The 21,516-nt window shown below is 46.4% G+C and overlaps 1 protein-coding gene across 1 annotated transcript in view; it reads left to right on the top strand.

The window, feature by feature from the left end:
* SYCP2 (synaptonemal complex protein 2) overlaps nt 1-21,516 on the top strand; it is a 4,998,961-nt gene that overhangs the window by 4,129,350 nt on the left and 848,095 nt on the right. Inside the window, exons 37-38 of the mRNA XM_085615168.1 lie at nt 998-1,088; nt 1,287-1,460. Of these exons, the coding sequence (XP_085471294.1) occupies nt 998-1,088; nt 1,287-1,460 (265 nt within the window). The remainder of the gene's footprint in view (nt 1-997; nt 1,089-1,286; nt 1,461-21,516) is intronic.

The following is a 21,516-nucleotide window of genomic DNA, read 5'->3' as shown; positions in this document are numbered from 1 at the left end:
AAAGGCAAATTTTTCTGATAATATTCTCAAAATGTTTTGGTTTGAATACCAGAAAGGGGGCACTGTTGCCAGAGTTTGACCCATTCATTATAAAATCTACTGAAAGGCCTGTTGACTCCTTACTGAATGTCAATTTTTTTTTTTTGTAAGACTAATCATCCGACTGACAAGCAGTGATGCACATTGATAAAAGGATTGCTGCTAGGCTTGGTTAATTAATTATATCTAAGGTGCAACACTTTTCCGGTCTTTCTTTTATTTAAAATTGCAGTTTTCCATACCAATGACACCCTTCTTTGGATCTGATTTAGAGTTTGGTGAAGAGGGTGCTTTGCCTCAAAGGCGATGGAGAACCCTCTCAACTAAAGTGAAGACCTCCTGCCTTATTTAGAGTCTGGTGGAACGTCGTTATGTAGATAGTGGAGAAAATTCTGTCTCTGCCACCTACATATACCTGCGATGGCATGACGGTGTCAGCGCTGTCTGAGGTTTGGCCATGTATCCGCTTGACTTATTTAAAGTGGTCGAACACATGGACAGTTTTTGCTTTCGCATACTACCTTACAAAACATGGGGTTATATGCAATCACAAACCTTTAAATGACCTAAGGCCATGGTACAAAACTCCCATGGCGAGGGGCTCATTGTTAATTTTATTTTCAAAAACAAAATCCCACTTTAGAATTTTATTTTTGGAAAATATAAAAGTTGAAAGTTTGACATACGGAGACCTATGTCAAACTATCAATGCATTTACAGGAATTGATGTGCTGGGCCAACTTTCATCCCTAGATTTGGCAGGCAGAGCCCTCTCGCCATGGGTGTACATAAACTGCCTGCCAAACTTAAAAACAGAGCATTTGCCCTCAGCATGACTTCGCTCATACTTCTGTGTTTACAGGAGTACGATACTCACATACAAATTGTGACAATTTTACTTTGATGAACTAGCCTTTCCAGTGTTTGTATATAATGTTTGTTACATGTGTGGTTTTAGGGAAAGAAGCCTCCATCTCGCGCACCGGCATCAAGTGATACTAAAGAAAAAACAGCTAATGAGTTATCATTTAACACTGTGCACAGATCAGGTATGTTGACGTTAAAGGAGTCCTTGCTATTTTCTAGTGCCCAAGATTTGCAGATTTCGATCATTAGTTCGAAATATAGCTAGTACTTCTTACAAAAAATAAAAATAAAATAGTAAAAATGTAAATGCGGACTGGCCTTTTCTTCTATGTTGGTGTTGATAATAAAAACATATAGATAATCTTCTATTTTACGCAAAGGGCCTACAACTCGTACCACGACTGACAAACTCAAGCGCATGTACAGCAACGGCAGTGAAAGTGGTGATGATGAAAATCACGAAACAGAACAAGAAGATGAAGTTCAGAGAAAAGAATCACTGCATCCCAAAAAAATATATAAAGTGACTGTTCAAGATCAGGTTACCTGCAGAGGTAAGAAAGGGGATCCATTTCTTTGTTTTCTTTTTTTCAAATATTTTTTATTTGGAGATAGCTCATCTATTCATAGTACATATATAATAAAAGAGAAAAGGAAATTCATTAAAAAACAGAGACGGCGTATTTACACAATTACAACTGAATAACAACCATACATAATTCATGAACTTAAAAGGTCTATAATATTCAAGAATTCACATTATTAACTATACAGCATAATTTAACAATATTTTAAAAGCATATCCAATCCAAGAACGTAGCAGCCTGCTGTTGTAATTTAATCCGAGTCTTCCCACAAAGCCTTAAACTTCTTATAGGAGCCAGCTCTTAAAACGTAATTTCTTTCATATTCTTTATTCCTGTTCAATTTACTAAATAGCTGTGTTGAAGTGGAGATTCATTCGATCTCCAATTTTGTAGGAGCAAAGATCGCGCAGCTAAAACCAGGATATGTATCTGTTTTTTCTGTAGCATAGTGGCTGTAAACCCTGTGGAGTATCTGAAAACTATTGTCTGAGTATCTAGTGGCTGTGGGACTTTCAAAATATCATGACAGTATCTATTAATGCTTTCCCAGAATCCACCGAGTTTCGGACATTCACACATAATATGAGTCCAGTTCCCCCCTCCCATTAAATTGCATCGAAAGCAATTTGAAGGAATCTGGGGATTGATTTTGTGTAGGAAATCTGGAGTGTGATACAGCAGCCACTTGGAGAAAAACTGCATCCACTTAAAATTAGCCGCTTTCAATAAGGTGCTATTATATTTATTAATCTGATTCCAGACCATACTGGAAATATGTAACCCCTCCTGGTTTACCCATTTTTTCTGTGCTTTTTGGTACAATGTATTTGCGCCTTGGGTCCGGAACAGGGAAACCCATCCACTTATCGGCATACGATGCGTGTGATTTACTAATTTCTCTACAAGCTCGCTGGCATCACAAATATGTGTAGGGTTAAGTGTCATTAAAAAACTTTTAACCCTCGCGAATGACCATTGCATAATGACTCTACTAGGGGATCCATTTCTAACATTAAAATAGCGACACATATGCAGGTTATTAATAGAAAATGGGGGGTTATCCTGCATCTTGGGGAGAGAATATTCCCAAATTAACGAGCAAAAAATATAGTTTTACATGTTTTTATGAATGATGATACAGTAGACACAAAATAATATACAGTATGCAAAAATTATCGAAATTGAGACATTCCCCCTTATCAAAATATGTATGTTATACAGAAGCGAAACTGAATGGGAAATTCGATACTAAGGTCTCACGTTATTGCATCTAGTTCACCACACACTCAAACAAGAAAGAAAACCTTTCCAGTATTTCCTAAAGTGATTTAACATTGGGTCTCCTGCACAGGACATTTCCTATATTTAACAATTGAATGCCTTTTAGCGACGTAAGGGATTTTTCCACCACTCAAAACACAGTTAAAAATTAGAAAGTAGTTTTGTGTCATTACATTTCTAAACCCTGCTAAAAAGAGGACTTACGGAATGCTTTAATTCCACGGTAGTATTTTATTTCACCTTAAGGCCATGTGAGGAGTGATCGCTGGTTCACTCCGCGGTCGACTTCATTACTCTAGTTTGCCCTTCCCTATCCTATGGGTTTCAAATAATGAGAAGGTGGCATCCTCCAGATCTACACAGAAAAGCAAAAAAAGAATATGTGTAGAAAACTTAAATTAACCGCAGTTACTGCTACTTACTCGGGCTGCACCTCAGTCCAATAAAGATGACCTGGAGTACAGCCAGAGAAATGACGGGTGGCAGAGACTAGGTCGAGCATTCCAACCATCATCTATTTGTTTTCCTCCGTATGATGCCTGAAGTGCGCCTGGTAAGCCCGTAAATGGTTGCTTTGCTCACAGTTTTCTAGGAGTCACGCTGCACCTCACTGATGAGGCCCAATTGACCGTAGCAGGTCTGCCATTGCTTGATTCACCATTCAGAGGGGATCTGTCTGCAGTTTGGGCTGGACTGTTCCTAGAGGAGAGGACATAGTTTGGTTTACAAGAGGGTGGTCCGTGTGTCGAGTGCTACAGAAGACAAAAAACGATGAAATAGAAGTGTCGCCCAGAGTAGTTACCAGTAACCAAGGTTAGTTTAAACATTCTCCCATGACCTTTTTGTTTTCCTCAGTGTGATGGGATTAGAGCGACGGTATGCCCACACTTAGGCCCTGTGCTCAATGTGCCTTGGGAATTAAGCTGCATCTTACTGAGGAGGCTGAAACCAGTCTTGGTTTCCATGTTTTCCTATTCCAAGAGGACCTGATCTGGCCTTGCAGTTAGGTCTGGGGTGTATTTAATGGAGCAGGGCAAATTCTGAGTTGAAGGAGGGCGGTTCCTTTATAGAATGGACCAGTGGCCTAAAAAACAATACATTGGAACACCGCCCAGAGTAACTACCATTGTCGGAGATTATTTTAAGTATTCCACTTATCACCTTTTTGTTTTCCTCTCCAACAGTGTGAGAAGTTGGCCTGATGTATGATGTCACTAGTTCTAGTGTACACCTTATATCAGTCCAAACAACCCTTATGGTGATTGGTTGTAAAGTCAACCTTATAGACCAGCTATCCTAGTGGTAGCATGGACAAGTGCAGTCTTAGGCTAAACTCTTAATGGCATGTGAAGCCAGCTGTGATACCATATATAATCCCTTGAATACCAAATGAAAGGGCACAAGAACTACAGGACTAGCCCAAGGGCTCTCTGAAGGTTCAATGACTCCCAGCTCCAACATCTTTTGTACCTCAACTTTTATGCAGTCCCTGACATGGTCAGGTTGCCTGTAGATTTTACTCTTCACAGGCAGACTGTCACCAGTGTCCACCTCATGGGTGCACCAGTTTGTCTGACTTGGGGTCAGAGAGAACATATGTCTGTAGGATTGCAGAACTTGTCTGCAGTCCTGTTGCTGATGGACAGTGAGGCTGTCAGAAAAGACCACACCATCAACTGAGCCATCATCAGGGTTCTGAGCCAACATGTCTGGAAGAGGGTCACTCTCTTCCTCCTGCCCCTCATCTGTAGTCATGAGTAAGCCCATGTCTGCCCTGTCAACATATGCCTTCAATCTGTTGACATGAAGCACCCTGTGGGGGCTTCTGGGAGTCCCAAGGTCCACCAAGTAGGTGACTTCTCCCTTTTTCTCAACAATAGTGTGGGGTCCAGACCATTTGTCTTGGAGTGCTGCTGGGGCCACTGGCTCCAACACCCACACTTTCTGCCCTGGCTGGTAAACAGTCAGTACAGCCTTTTGGTCATACCAAGCTTTTTGGAGTTCTTGGCTTGCCTCAAGGTTTTTAGAAGCCTTCTTCACATACTCTGCCATCCTGGAGCGGAGACCAAGTACATAATCCACTATATCAAGCTTGGGTTGTCTGAGAGGTCTCTCCCATCCTTCCCTTACTAAACATAGGGGTCCTCTTACAGGATGCCCAAACAAAAGCTCAAAATGGCTGTAGCCAACCCCCTTTTGTAGGACCTCTCTGTAAGCAAACAGAAGGCAGGGTAAAAGGATGTCCCATCTTCGCCTAAGCTTGTCTGGTAACCCTTTTATCATTCCCTTTAGGGTCTTGTTGAATCTCTCAACAAGCCCATTGCACTGTGGGTGATAGGGTGTGGTGAACTTGTAGTTCACACCACACTCCTTCCACATTGCAGTCAAATATCCTGACATGAAGTTGGCACCTCTGTCAGAAATGACCTCCTTTGGAAAGCCCACTCTGGAGAATACTCCAAGCAGGGCCCCTGCCACAACAGGAGCTGTTGTGGTCCTCAGGGAAATAGCTTCTGGATACCTGGTGGCATGGTCCACTATCACCAGTATAAATCTGTGCCCAGATGCTGTTTGTGGGTCCATTGGTCCTACAATATCTATGCCTACTCTTTCAAAGGGAACCCCCACCACAGGTAGTGGTATAAGGGGGGCCTTTGTGGTGCCACCTGATTTGCCACTGGCTTGGCAGGTGACACAGGAGTGACAAAACTCCTTGGTATCTTCTGACATATGGGGCCAGTGAAAGTGAGGAACAAGCCTGTCCCAAGTCTTTTTCTGGCCTAAGTGTCCTGCAAGGGGAATATCATGGGCCAAGGTAAGAAGGAAGCCTCTGAACTTCAGTGGTTTGACCAACCTCCTGGATGCACCAGGCTTGGGGTCTCTAGCCTCTGAATACAGTATCCCTTCATCCCAATACACTCTATGGGTACCTTGAGCATTCCCTGCAGCCTCAGCAGCAGCCTGCTGTCTGAGGGGTTCAAGAGAGGGGCAGTCTAATTGTGCCTGCCTCAGATCTGCCCTTGAAGGTCCCCCTGTCCCAAGAAACTCAACCTGATCAGGTTCAAGTTCCTCTAGGACAATTCCAACAGGGCTCTCAGAATCATCCTCCTGTGAGGGCTGATCCAGTGTCTGAGGCAGGGGGGAAGGCACAGCCTTTACCCTACTGCTCTTTCTCTTGGGTTGTGACTGGTCGATAGTTTCAGGATCCAGCACTTGTTCAGTGGTGCACTTTTTGGCCTGTGACCTGGTCACAGCAAGGACATGTGCATCTATTCCCAGCATTTCTGCATGGGTCCTATACTCCACTTCAGACCAAACTGAAGTTTCAAGATAATTGCCCAGTAAACACTCCACAGGAAGGTCTGAACTAACAACAACTTTCTTGAGGCCAGTTAGCCCTCCCCAGGAGAAGTTAACAATAGCCACACTATGGGAGGTAGTGGCATTGCTAGCGTTGGTCTCTAGGTAATTCTCACCTAGTATGATCTGTCCAGGGTCTACAAAGGCAGGTGTCACCATTGTGACACTAGCCCCAGTGTCCCTGTAGGCCTGAGCCATTCTTTGGTTGATAAAAGGAGTCTGTCTGTACTTGCCCAGGTTACTGGGGCCTACAGTAGAGGACAAAGCTAAGTCCCCATCACAGATCAGAACAGCCTGAGTAGGTATTCTGACTAGACCAGAATACTCCTCAGTTCCCAGGGTTAACCCTACTATACCCTTTTGCTGGGAACCACCGTTTACAGCTGAACTAGGGGTACAGTTGCCTTAGGGGCAATGGTGGCTGGGGGCTTATCCTTTTTGGTGCACTCACTAAACCAATGTGAGTTGGACTTACAATAGTTGCACCATAGTTTCTTTTGGCCATCTTTCTTCTTATCCTTTTTGGGACCACCCTCCCCCTGAGCCTTTTGGGGGCCTGGTGAAGACTTCTGGTCTTTTTGTTTCTGATCATTACCCTTCTGGTCTGCCTTTTTCTGATCACCGCCCTGGTTCTGGTTTTTCTGCTTAACTCTAGTCCTGACCCATCTATCTGCCTTCTTTCCCAATTCTTGGGGAGAAGTCAGATCAGAATCAATCAGGTGTTGATGCAGTAGCTGGTTTTGACAGTTGTTAAGGATTTGTTCTCTCATGATCAAATTATACAATCCTGTATAGTCCTTAACCTTACTTCCCACTAGCCAGCCTTCCAGAGCCTTAGTGGCACAATCTACAAAGTCAGTCCAGTCCTGAGTCTGTGTCTTCAGGGTATCCCTGAACAACAACCTGTATTGTTCAGTGGTTAGGCCAAACCCATCAATTAGAGCACTCTTCAGGACAGTGTAATTGTCTGCATCCTCATCACTAACTGTGAGGAGCTTGTCTCTACCTTTCTCAGAGAAGGAGAGCCACAAGATAGCTGTCCACTGACTTTGGGGTACCTGCTGTACTTTGCAAGCTCTCTCCAAAGCAGTCATCCATTTGTGAATATCATCCCCACACTTGTAGGGAGGGACAATCTTGCTCAGGTTTCTATTATCATAGTGCCTGTCTCTATCCTTAGGGATATTGCTGCCACCAGTGGGTTCTTACCCACTTAACTTTTGCTCTCTAGCCAGAGCAAGCTTCTCCTTGGCAAGGGCAAGTTCTTCCCTCTCAATCCTCAGATTAGCTTCCCTCATTCTGGCTTCATGCTAGAGACATGGGAGTGGATGGATTCCCTTGAATGGGATCTGTCTCTCCTGCTTCTCTGGTTAAGCCCACTTGGGGGTCTGTATGGGGGGACCCCATGCAAACTCCCATGTAAGCTTAGGTTCGCCTGGCTAAGTCTTCCTACTTGGCCCTTGCTGTCTACCTCTTCATCTGAAGTCCCATCTGACTCATCTGTGGTGGGTAGACCCTCCCTTGTACCTAGGGTACTAGCCTGTGAGGCCCTAAGAGCATCATATTCCTCTAGGATCTGCACTAGCTGAAGGAGGGTAGGGTTTGCACCCTGTTTTAACTTTCTGGAGGTACACAATTGTCTCATCTCCTGAAAAGTTAGGGTATCATATCTAGAGGGGGTCTTTTTCAGACCTGCCCCTCCTGAGAGAGCATCTACTTGATCTCCTCCCAGAGACATGATCTAGTGAGGGTGTGGTGTGTGCACCTACCTACACTAGTTGTTTCTACTAAACCTCTCTGGTAGTTGTAGTCAGGGTGTGTTACTCCCTTCAACCTACAGCCACTAAGTCCAGTAGGACTTAAGTATTATAATCTATGTTATATGTACCTAAACAATATCTGTGTGATCTTTCAATTTAGTATCTCAAGATTACAATGGTATTACAACAGCAAGCTCAGATCCCAACCGCTGCTCACCAATGTGAGAAGTTGGCCTGATGTATGATGTCACTAGTTCTAGTGTACACCTTATATCAGTCCAAACAACCCTTATGGTGATTGGTTGTAAAGTCAACCTTATAGACCAGCTATCCTAGTGGTAGCATGGACAAGAGCAGTCTTAGGCTAAACTCTGAATGGCATGTGAAGCCAGCTGTGATACCATATATAATCCCTTGAATACCAAATGAAAGGACACCACAACAGATATATATATAAAATAAAGTGTATTTATTCTAGTCAAACCCTCAGCACTCTTTATGGGATTAGAGGTAAGTACAACACAGTCTTATTTCAGCATACATTAAGTCACACAGGTAAGTAATACAGTTAGGCCCTAGGGGCCACGCAAACCATATACTAAAGAAGTGGTATAAGGACCACTGTCACGGAAATAGGATAGGCCTAGGCCTAGGGAATCGCTGGGGCTACACTACACTACCAACAGTTAGGAAGTGGGAGGCCCACGGGATTCAGGTACAGAGTGGAAACACTCACGCGTAATGCGTATAGTCGATAGAAATAGTACAGTTTTGAAATAAGCAGTTTAAGGACACTTTTGAAGCAACTAGAGAGTCGAGACTCGGAAACTAGGCCCTAGGAAAGTCACTATCCTTGTGAGCACCGAAGTACCCAAGTTACCTAGCCCACGGGCTGCGGGTGCATAGGTGTGAACTTGCGTCGGGTTTCGTCGTGGACTTCTATGGATGCCTGAAGGAAAGTTGCTGACAGGCAGTCAGTGCAGAGTGTCCAGTGGATCCCAAGGCCGGGATCAAGAAGGAAGGGTACCTGCAAGCAGAAGGGACAGAGTCAAGGTCACTAGCCAGTGACCACGTGGAACCAGGAAGGAACCAGGCGATGTCGTGAAGATTGCAGGTGAAGGGTGAAGCTTGTTGCTGCAGCCACGGGTACCAGGAGACTTCGAGGACGACCAGGACCAGGAGGCGAGCTGTCCCACGAAGGCTCTTGCTGTCGGCGGCGTCGAAGTCGAACTAGGACTCACCAAGCCTTGGCAAGCGGAACCCACGAAGAACGGAGGACTTGCTTCTGGTGCAGACCAGGAAGGTCTGGGGTGCTTCTCTTTTGCAAAGAAGCGGGAGCCAGTCTGGAGGAGCCAAACCAGCGGTGAAGATTTCAAGGTGTGTCGTCACAAAGGCCGCTAGCCAACGGGCAAGCAACTGGACAGACGCGGCAAGGAGGAAAATGCAGAAGGGCCCCACGCAGGACTCGTGGAGTGTGGGGGGCTGATCTTCGGTGCAGATGGTGCTTGGGGTTGGGGCTTCTCAATCCCCGGTGCACAACTTTGAGGGTACCTCAGAAGCTGCGCTGGAAGATACTCGCCACTTTTCCCAGGTAGCCGGTCCCACGTCTCTCGTCGCCTCCACGGATCTCAGCTCGGCTGTGGATGTGGATCAGGGTCGGAGAAGTCTGGAAGTCAAGGCTCTGGTCGGGCTCTGCAGTCGGTCCCTCGTAGAACTTCAGCAAAGCAAATGGTAGTCTCTTGATGGTGCCTGTTTGCACAGGGTAGCCAATCCTTGGCCACAAGGGAGATTCTTCAGCCTTCTTCTTTCTTCGAATGTCGAAGGTCCAGAGTTTCCGTTCAAGTTGCAGGTTCAGGATAATCTAATCTCCTGTGGCCCAGCTACCACTCTTATACTAATCTGGGGGGCTGGGTTGCCTGCTAGTTCACGCCTTATGGGTGGTACCTGGGAGGGGGGTGGTTACACCCCCTTCCCTTTGTCCAGTTTCGCACCAGGACTGGGGCTGGTGTGCCCCAGCACCGGTTTGAACTGGACTATGCATGGGACACCTTGTGTGCCCCAGGCAGTGTCTCGTTTCATTCATCCCTCCCTGCCCCAATACACTAAGGCCTGTCTGGGGTGGTGCTCGCACCTCCCAAGGCAGGAAACCTATTGTCCAAGCCTCCCTTGCCGGTATCACTCCCAGCAGCAGGAGGTCAGACTTGTGTCGTGGCAGCAGCATCCATTTTGTGATGCTGGGGCTCTGGTAAACTTTAACCGGGTAAGTAGGTTACAACATGTCTTCTCCCTCTAGAAGGGAGGGATAATATCCTCATTCCCAGAAATGGGATGGGGGTATTATTCCAAAGTGTTAGACACCTTACACGACATGTTTTGATAAAGCCAAACCATAGTTACCATAACCGTTTAAGATTATAAGGCACTTTCAGAGTATATGGTAGGCTATATCATAGAACAGCTATAAGGACATGGTTCCGAAAGCTGCAGACAGGCTCAGCTCATGCTAGAGCACCATCTCACATGTTACCAAGCACTCTGCCTCCAGGATTGTTAAGGCCTGCCATAGGAGTGGCTGATAGGTACACATGTGTCTATATATAAGTTAGGTATAGGAATACTACACCTAAGCAAGGAGTGATTACACGACCTTGCCCCAGCTGAGTGATCAGCCAGTTGTGTCATAATGGAAGGCCAGGCCAGGGGTGGCATAATAAATGCTGCAGCCCCTGGTAGGCCTAGGGTACACCTATGCCCTGGGTACCTAAGGTACACTGTACAGGGGCCAATAAGGTGATCCTATCCAAATGGGTTATGCACCTAAAGTACATAGTATCAATTTAGAGAGAGAACAGCAGGGCTGTGGGTCTGATTAGCAGGCCCACAGCCACATCTAAGTCAAAAACCAGTAAAGCAAAAGCAAAAAGTGGGGGTGAACATAGAAAGCAGACCCTACTCTCCTACAAACAGATTCAGACATCAAATTTTATCCATTAAAGTCTACAATTTTACCTAAACACCACCTCCTTTTCTCACTATCAAAGGCCCCATTTAGATCCTACATCTAAAATGGATCCTGTGCAATGTACAAGCTCAGCTGGATGTAAGATGAAGCAATACCAAAAAGGAAATTAGAGTGAGAGGAAAGAGAGAGAAAAAGAGTTTTTGTGTGTGTAGGGTGAGTGTAGGGGTTTAATTCCTGGAAAGAGATAGGAAGGCTCTGGATAATGATGATTAACAGTAATCAAGCAATCCATTAGCTCCCTTGCTCTTCCTCATCTCTTTCCTTACGAACCATAAGTTATGTGTCATAGCAGACTGCTATCAACTCCATCAGGGTAACTCTAAAACAAAGCTCTCCTTAACTTTTCTCAAATCTTGAATTGCCATCTACTTAACTCTATTATAGCCTCATTTTGAATTCCTCTAGAAGACACTTTAAGTTCAGATTTCACATCAAGATAAAGGACATATTACTGCCTCGGGCACCAATTCCGGGGAAGGCCGATCATATGCTTTTCCTATTGCTGGTCTCTGGGAAGCTTGTATTGAGAAGGCTATTCGGAATGTGTAACTGTCTATGTCTTTCCCTTTCCACCCCAACAGTTGCAGGTGATAGGAAGATACGGATGGTGGAGTGAGAAACAGAAGGAGGTATCAGAAATATGGCAAAATATATTAACTATTAACAGGTTCTTCACCAGAGTGAACTAACTTCCCAAAAACATACAACTTTTTGGCTCTGGTTCCCGTCCTCACAGATACGCTTGAGAAGCCTAGTTATCGGGAACAATGGAGGCGATGCATGCACATGTCAGGGGAAAACGGAGACTGAAGTGCATCTCCACAGTGATCCCTTCACTGGCCAGTGAGAGATGAGCTGCGATGGCCTAGAATTGGCTCTGTTTGTGGATAGTTGTACCCCAGAGGTCTAAAACGTCCTCAAAATACCATCAAGAAGTCTGGAAATATGCAAAACCCCTTAAAATACATAAAGCATACTGAGTCATTCTGCATATATGCGTTCCACACCTCCATTGTACACAGACTTTAGGGGCCTGATTACTTTTTTGTTAGCGCAGCGCCGAATCCGCTCTGCCACCGCACCACGAAAGCCATGGTCAGAGATTGCCTGTGGTCCTCCTGTCTGACTGGCTGGTTTTTGGCGTCCCCACAGCAGGACCGCAGAAAATGGGCACTGCAATGGGAATACCAAAACAGTTCCTGCACGGCATGGACTGAAAAATCCATGCAGTGAAGGAGCTGGTGTGCATGTACACTGTGGGCATATATTGTGCCCCCCTGTGTGCATCCGCAAGGCGTGAGGCACCAAGGGGCCTTGTAGGGCCCCCTTTGTCTCCTCTCCACCAGGGTTTTCATGGAGGAGGAACCACCATGAAAACCTTGGAGAGGAAACTCCTAATATGCTTGGCGGGACTGCGGTGGTCCCGCCAAGCATATTGATGCCTTTCCACCGCCGCAACACAGCCAGTGAATGGCGGTTCCCTGGGGGCTGCAGCAGAAATCATAATTGCCGCGCCCCCACGAGTTTGGCGATCCTTGGACCGCCAGACTCATAATCAGCCCCTAGTAGGGGTACTACATTTGTCTCTACGTCAGTGTCTGAAAGTGGTCAATATGTCAAAGACAACCTGACCTCTATGCCAGTTAGCGCGACAGAGGCACCTGATGTTAGAGCACCTGAGTAAAGCACCAGTAGCATATTTAAAATGAACGAAGACTGGGACATTAGGAGAATTGGGTAATCACGCTCGTGCACAGTGGACATAGGTCAGAGTCGACATGACCATATAATCTGTGATATAGAAAAATGAAATAACTTACAAACAGTGTCTGAGGACAGTCCCTAATTAGTGAAGGGACTTATAACTACCTGGCTAATAATAGTTATCTGAAGAGAAACGGTGTGGTGAATTCTCTACTTTATTAGTGGGGATTAGAGGTTCAAGCGTCTCATCTGTAGAAGAGGTAACACACCCCACTGATGTGACATCTACATCATTGACTAATGAAGCAGTGGTACTTTAAGAGATTTCCATATTGATTCCATCTATACCCCTACCACTTGCCTAACAATTGGTAAAACTGTATGGTCCTGAAGAATGTGGATAAAACGTGTTAAAGACCACCGAAATGTACGTCGACCCGTTTGTGTTTGTACCCAATCCACAACACTGTCACGAAGACTTCAACATCTTTGTCCCTTGTTTGACCATTTTGTGTATGTGTTTTTGGGTGGGTTGTTAGTGTGGATGGTATGTAAGAGATTGGATGTGGATGTAAGAGGTAGCATAAGTATGTGATCAAGTGTGAGGGGTTTTGTCAAGAAAAATTATCCTTGATGTGCAAAAATGGTTATGATATTAGCAATTGTACAAAAGATGTCTAAATAAGAAAAACTGGTAAAAAAAGTGTTTATAATATATATGGTTTTTAATGTTTTTTGTACACTTATAATGAAATAATTTAAAGGAAATAATTCAAAAGAAAATAATACAACATTTGGAGAAAGTAATATTGCGTGTGTCTCAGATAATACAGTAGTAACTCGAAGGAGCTGTTGAAGCCCTAAAAGAGCAAAGAAATAGAGGTCAGGCGGGAGGTTGTCTTTGACATATTGTTTGGTTTTTCTGTCCTACTTTTCTCCCAGACCTTAAAGGCAACATGTAGAGGAGGTCGCTTTTTTATAGGAGTGTCTGAAAGTGGTTCCACTCTGACAACACAAGCTTTTGTGGCTGTCTTGACCTTCATTAACACTACCCATCTGATGAGGTCTGATGCAGACACTACCAGTGTCCTCTGAATTCTCAGCAAGTTCTCTCTCGTTGGATGACACCAGTGCCCATATGCAGCTCCACCAGCCCTGTGCAAAGACGTTTACTAGAATGGCTCCTCACAATAACAGGGGGCATCTTTTGTGATTACTTCAGAACTCAGGGAACAAATAAATGTTCCTTTTGTCATTCCTGCTGTAGCTACCCCGAGTAGTGCCGCAAAGATCTGCAGATACTGGGTTAACTACTTTGTATTCAATGGAATACCAACGCCAGGAATGGAGGACGGGCTATGCCAGTGGCACAGGTGCAGGTAAGCCCATGGCACCATGAACACAAAAGACACACCCAAACATGATAAATGCGCAATTACTATAATTGATTAATGTTAGAAATGGGGGTCTCTAGTTGGCAATGGCTGGCCACTGTCCAAGTAGGGACCCTTCTTCCTAAATCAGGGTAAGCAGCCTACACCCTTTGACAACCCCTGCTCAACCCTGTGGTAACGTAGCACGAGCAGCTAGGCTTATCTCAGAGGCAGTGTGTGAAGCATTTATGACCATACACTGTAATATAATGAGGAACACTACAAATGGACACCACACAAGTAGTTATAAAAAATAGGTATATTTATATAGACTTAATCACAAGACCAATAACAGTAAAAATCCACAATACTAGAAAAATAGGGTTACTTTAAAAATGCTGCAAAAATAGTTCAAGGTGCACAAAATGATGTTCAGTTCAATGCAGTGGTCTCTGCGACCCTTTTCAAAGTATCTGGATTCCGTAGCAAAGCAACACAAGCATTTGCAATACAATAGGTCTCGCATTTACGCGAGTTTGAGCTATTGACATAGCAAATGACAGTGCCTTTTATTTTTTTTTTCGTTTTTAAAACATAAATAAAAGGCATTGTAATTTGCAATGTCAATAGCTCAAACTCGCATAAATGCGAGACCTATTGCATTGCAAATGCTTGTTTTGTAAATGAGGCCACGTGAGTTTATACTAAATATAAATATGTGTGGAAACCACGTGACATCGAGGTGACCGGCGTGAACATGTGATTTTCAACAGAAGAAACATTTTACATTTGACCTTTTTCAAAATCTGCAGCTAAAAACGCATAATAACGTTGCCACAGCGAAGCGCTCGGCGCTTTCAACGAGGTGCCTCTAAACACTTTAAATCTATGAATTTTATGAATAATGGAACCAACGGGACTCAGGCACTCAACCTTAGAAGGATAAAGGGCTGGGCTGGGCTGGCCCGGCCAAGACGGGACGAAAAGGCTCGACAGGCAGCCTCTATGCTAGCCACTGCAGCCACTGCCCAGGTCAGGGAGCTGTCTCGTTGGAATATTAACGAAAATTTCAATTTACGGAAAATTCCACAAATGGCTTGCAGGGAGAGGAAAAAACGGAATTAGCTCAAGGAATATAGATCGAAAAAGAAAAGAAAATGTTGACAGGGACGAACGTGCCCGAAGGACTGCCTGATGCCGGGAGCGGACAGGCACAAGATCACACGGGTTAACGTGTTTGCGATCCTGCGAAGGAGGCCTCAAATATCAAGACACACGTGCCCATGTATACATATATGAATATTGTTATTCACATGTTACTCCATCCAATTGTCGTGCCGCAGTCACGTCGCGCGTGGCTGCCCTGTGAATGCCTTTCTGTGCGCGCGCATCCCCGGTTGATAATATTGAAAATACTAATGACCGCGAATGTAGCGCACAACTCGAAATGAAGGGGCTCTTGGCGCTTAGCAAACGGCTTTAAAGAAAGCGTAAAGCGCAAGTTTATAATTATTTATATCAATGCTCACTCATGGCATGGAAGGGGGTTCACAAAGGTCACCATTTGCCATACAAATCACCATTTATCGCGATTCATTCCTGAGCACAACTTGGCAAAACAGACGATAACTGAGCATTTGAGTAGTATAAACAAAGTATGGGGACGGTTTTGTTTTAAAATGTTTTATTTCCGTCTGTACCTTGTAAGCGAGCGCTGTACACGTAGAGCCCCCCTTGCCTCCCCCCCCAACCCCACCCCTCCCAGCCCTATCGCAGCTGAAAAAAACACACAATTCCGGTAGAATGAGTGTGAACGCTTGTGCACCAATATGAATATTTCACTATTGAACCGTGTGGAATGAATGCCAAAGCCGGGTCCGCGGACCCGTCTGTTCACAGCACACAAGGGTGGAGGCAGGCGGGGCCAGGCGCGCTGCATTTCAAGAGATTCACAAAGAGTTGGAGCAATTGTTAGGAAACAAGGAAGAAGATATAAACTAGGAAAAGAGCAACATACAGGAAAGTCGAACTGTAGAGAAGCTATAGTGAGAAAAGGTAGACAGTGAAAACAGAGAGGTAATGTGCACTGCGTTGACATGCTGGTATAAGGATTTGTAGAAGCGGGGATGTAGGGAACCAGAGCCAATGGTGGGATCGGGTAGATGGGTGCGCAGTGTGTTTTCTTTTCTAGGGAGAGGCTTCCAGGTCTTTAGCAGCTGTCTGGTCTCATCTGAAAGGGAAACAAGAAGGGCTTGGCGAGAAGGGAGGGGGGAATGCCAGCAACAGAGGAGCCCGCGAAAGTGAAAGTGATCGTGATTACGATCGCTACGGAGGAAAGACACATGGCGCTGCGCGCGTGCACGTTCACGTGCACTGTAGCTTTATCAGGATTCAGGCAAGCCGGGCCGACGAAGGCTGTGATGCCAGAAACCGGTCCCCGGAAGCTTGTTTCCTTCCCAGTATAAGAATTGGCTTGGTAGTTTGGTTTGCCCTGAAGCTTCCCATCATGCACTGGGACAGGTACAGACTAATTTGCATGTAGCCAGGTTCTGAGCTGGGATGGTGCAGTGAGCTAAAAAACGGTGATGGATTAAAACCATGATCTCTTGACTTGGTAAGAGTATTCTGCATCATTCAGAAACTCTGTCCATCACCACCCCCTTTTTCCCAAATCGGCTTTAGGCCACGGCAGCACTTTGAAAAGCCCAGATATAAAATGTCTCTTCGAGCCTTTGGCTCGCGAGACCTAAAAAATGTCGCTAAGGAGTTGTAGCGATAAATTTCCTCACGCTAACCAGCGATGCATTGAATCCTTACCGCAAGGGAGGATGATGCGCTGGGTTGCGGGTTAGAGAAAGCGACAAACCTCTTCACGTTAAGCCGGTGATGCGATAAAATCCTTGCCGCTAAGGGAGGATGATGCACCGAGCCTGTTGCGTGTGCGATCTTGCTGCGATGAAAGAAAATGGTACCCCGCGAGGGAGCGACGATCCTGATGCGATGGGGGGAAAAAGGCGAACGCTCGGCGTCCGCGCTGTGATGAGCTTGATGCGATGAGCTTGATGCGATGATTTGGGGTTAGCGAGTGCTTTGGGGCCCGCTAACAAGCAATGCGACAATCTTCGGGATAGCGGGCGTTTTCAGGCCCGCAGACAGGTGCTGCGACGAGCTTCGGGATAGCGGGCGTTTTCAGGCCCGCTGACGGGTGATGCGACGATCTTCGGGATAGCGGGCGTTTTCAGGCCCGCTGACGGATGATGCGATATTCTTCGGGGTTAGCGAGCACTCGGCGACAGCAGAGCGACGATTTTTTTCACGCTCACCAGCTGCAGCGGCTTGCTAACGGGGGTTAGCGACGATTTTCAGCACTCTCTTCTCAGCAGTAGAACTAGAGGCCCTGGAACTCACAGGAGCCTCACCTGCAGATAGAAATCCTCGCTGGGAGGAAACAGGAGGCTGGTGGTGGAGTCTGATGTGCCTGAGACTCCAGCAGGAGGCTAGCTCTCTTCTAGCCCTTGGGTGATTGCTGTAGCAAAAAATAAAAGTTCCTTCAAAGTCCTTTTCCTCTTCTTCCAAGTCCAGTAGTAACCACTGCAGGCCAGTCCCAGAAACAGCACGCAAGCACAAGGACAGTCCTTCTGCAGATTCCTGTAGTTACACGGACAGAGGTTCTTCTTGTTGTCCAGGAGCAATACAAATTGTAGGGGTTTGGGCACAAATATTTATACCCCCAAAGTCTTTGTTCTTAGGGGTCACAAGTCTCTGAACCCAGCCAGAACCAGTTCTGCCCAGCCCTGGAGCACTTTGTTTACCAGGCTGCATCCTTCCTTTCAGAAAGAGGGGGTCTGCCTTCAGACGCACAGTGGGAGGTGGAGCCAGCATTCACCTTGCCAGGCACAGCCCTATTCAAGTGCAGGAGCTACCCCTCCCCTCACTCCAAGGCAGATCTCTCTATTCAACCCAGGTCTGACTCAGCCTGCCATGTCCCTCCAAAACCAGACAGCCAATACACATAATAGCAGAGCAAACTGGAAGGCTTAGGCAAGAAAGTACCTATACTCTAAAAGTGGTAGTTTCAAACACAGAATATAAAAATAACCTTCACTAAAAGATGTATTTTAATATTCTGAACTCAGGCATACTAAACTCGTTTTTCTACCATGTTCTGTGGGTCAGTTAGGACTATAGAATGTAATAGCCCAGACCTCCCATTCTGGCCTATGGAGAACAGGTAGCCTTACAGTAGTTGTTAGACCTGGCACCTTGGCGTGAGTTTCCCTTCCACTTTTTTGCTGATGGGCCTCATGTGTTTTGTTGGCTGCTCAGAGCACTGTGCCACTGCCAATCAGTGGGACAGTGCAAGTGCTCCCTTATGAAAAATGTATACATTGATTGGTGTCCATGTTTGGCTTATTTGGTTTACTACCAGCCCCTAGTAAAGTGCACCAGGAGTGCCAGGGCTTGTAAATACAAATGCTGCTGGTGGGCTTGCAGCACTGTTTGTGCCACCCACAGAAGCGGCCTAGTAAAATGTGTCTAAGGTCTGCCACTGCAGAACCAGCGTGCAGTCTGGTACTGGCGCGCTGACTGCGCAAGTGCACCCACTTGCCAGTCCCTAAACCTTCCCTTAACTACATATTAGTCACCCCTCTGGTAGGCCCAAGGGCAGGGTGCATTGTAGGCATAAGGTAGGACATGCCCTGATGTGTGTGGCATGTCTTAATAGTGAATTACAGCCATTTTCGTTTTTCACTATTGAAGGCTACCTACTCTCCATAGGCCAGAATGGTATGCTGGAATTACTACACGCTGTAATCCCAGTGGACTCATAGAGCATGGTAGAAAGTCAAGTTTAGTATGCCTGAACTCAGAATAATAAAATACTTCTTTTAGTAAAGTTTATTTTAATATCCTGTGTTTGTAAATACTACTTTTAGAAAGTTAGTATTTACTTGTTCAGCCATTTCAGTCCACCTCTGCTGTGTGTGTGTGCTGCCTAGTTTCAGTGAGGGGCAGGGCTGGGGAATTCCAGGAGACAGGCTGGCTGCCAGGTGGTGGGTAGAGAGATTACACCAGGATGGGTGGGAGGAGTACACCTTGACTCTGAATAGACCTGTGCTCTGCCACCACAATGCTGGCTCCGCCCCCTGTGGAGCGGCTGATGTCCCTGCCCTGCTGCTGAAAGGAAAGAGCAGAGTCACCACAACAAAGTGCTCCAAAACCGGACTGAGCCAGGCCCAGGCCCCCTGGCGACAAAGAACAAAAGAATTTCTGTATAAAAGAAGGAGCCCTGCTCCTAAGAAATCAGATCCTGTTTGCGCCAAGAAGAAACTCTGCCTGAAGAGAAGGACCTGGGAAAGCTGCATGGAGGAGTACTGTCTCTAAGCCTGAGAGACTGGCCTGTGGTGGGTGCCTTGCTGCTGGAAGGAGAGGAAAAGACTAAAGAAAATACTTTTATTCAACTTGTGCTTTGCAAACAATCTCCAAGGGCTTGCGTGTGAACTTGCCCCCTGAACTGCGCCCCAGGAACAGTGGGCGCTACCTTTCCCTGGAAGAAGAGGAAGCTACTGTGGGTGACCCTGCAACGCTGACCCCAGAGAACCTGTGTGCCCCATCTCGCTAAGCACCGTGACCTTTGGCTTCCCGGGCTGCTGTGAGCACCGTGAAGACCAGCCCGCCTGGCCTGACCAAAGCAAACAACTGCCCCCTCGAGCCGTAGCTCGCAACGTGAAGGGAGACGACCTGCGTCCAAGCGCCGAGCCTCTGCGACCCTGAGCCGCTGAGACCACTGTAAGGACCCAAGGTGCACTGTTTGCCGAACCTGGTGTCTGCCGACAGCGCGACGTGCTGGGAATCACCCCCGAGCTGCCCCTCCTGCTTCCGACCTCCGTGGTATTCTCAGACGTCCCCGAGCGCCCCCCCCGAAGCATCGCCGTCCACGGGAGAGCCGGGACTGCAACGCGACGCGGAGCGCCCTTTGCGGGACTGCTGAGGCCGCCACGAACTCCCTAAAAAGATCCCAGGTACTGTGAGCTGAAAGCGCCCTCGTACGAACCTAACTTGCCTTTGTACGGTCCGTACCAGCGCTGGCGTCGCACTACGCTATTCACGCGTGAAGTGTGAACTTTGGTACGGGTCGTACCAGCTGTACGGAGTGTCCCAGTGAAGGAACGGTCCGCACCATTGGAAATATATAGACGTTGCTCACGCGGGAAGCGTGAGGTTTGGCAAGAGGCGTACCGGACTTGTACGGCGCGTACCTACGAAGGTACGGTCCGTACGGCTTAAGTCCTCGTACGTGGGCTCACGCGGGAAACAGCACGACGCGTCCAAATAGCGGTACAAAGCGTACGGAAAGCGCTACGAAGCGCACAGACCTCAAATAAGTGTATTTTGAACCAAGACTTGCCATTTTAAGAACTGTGGACTCCTGAAAAGTCACTACAAGTAACTGGAACCTACTTTGAAGTGAAGAACTGTATTTTTAAGCCTGCTTGAAGAAATCTTTTTATATAAAGAGTTTATTTTTACAAAATACAGCCTTGTGTCTCTGTGTGGTGGGTTGGTGGTTGTTGTGTGGGACATCTTGAATGCTTAACCTAATGCCCTCTGGACTCTAGCCTGACTGCTCGCGCCACGTTACCTAGAGGGTGAGCAGGGGTTATTTTCCCAGAGTAATCCTTCGCCCTGACTTAGAGGAAAGGGTCCCTGCTTGTCGCAAGTGCATACCTGCGCCAACCAGAGACCCCGGATTCTAACATTAGTGGCAGCGGTGAGGATTTACGGATTTGTATTCTTGGTGTCTGCGCAGTGATTACTAGCCATTGCACAGTGAAGACAGTCCAGTAGCTGGAGCCACAGAACTTTAAATTTAATTTTGCTTGCCAAGAAAGAAGATCCCTTGTGTTTGGAGTCATGCCGGGCCCAAACAGCATTGAGAAATCGATCTCTGAAGCCTCTGAAATAGCCGGAATGGAATGGGATGAGTCAAAGCTGGACAACTACAAGAAAGATGAACTCAAGTACTTCTGCAGGAAACTCAAGGTTCCCCATGCAGGGTGCAAGAACAAAACAGATCTCTACAAGGCGCTGAAAGCCTGGATTGAACCAAGGAATGCAACTGAGGAGATTATAGTAGTGGAACCAGCGGAGAGCGTCCATAGTTTTGGCAGAGGCCTGTCGCCAGAGGAGCTGGCAGATAGACAGGCCGCCAGAGAGCAAGAGATCACTTTGGCAAAGCTGAAATTAAATGGCCAATTGGAGCTAGAGAGCAAGAAAATGGCTCTTGAAGAAAGAAGAATGGAGTATGACCTGAAAATGAGGGAGCTGGAGATAAAAGCCAAAAGTTTGGAAAACCCTCCCTCTGGTGGCAGCGCAACGCCGGTGCAGGTAGAGTCAAGGGTGTACATGCCAAAAGATGTAGTTAAGGAATACTTTAAGAATGACGACATAGGGCAATGGTTCAAGGCCTATGAGGTAGCCATGTCTTCCCACCGGGTCCCTGAGAGAGATTGGGGAGCGGG

This window comes from Triturus cristatus, chromosome 7 (genome assembly GCF_964204655.1).
Source record: "Triturus cristatus chromosome 7, aTriCri1.1, whole genome shotgun sequence".
Classification (NCBI taxonomy): domain Eukaryota; kingdom Metazoa; phylum Chordata; class Amphibia; order Caudata; family Salamandridae; genus Triturus; species Triturus cristatus.
The sequence above is the reverse complement of the archived record's forward strand: the minus strand, read 5'-3'. Positions and strand labels throughout refer to the sequence as shown.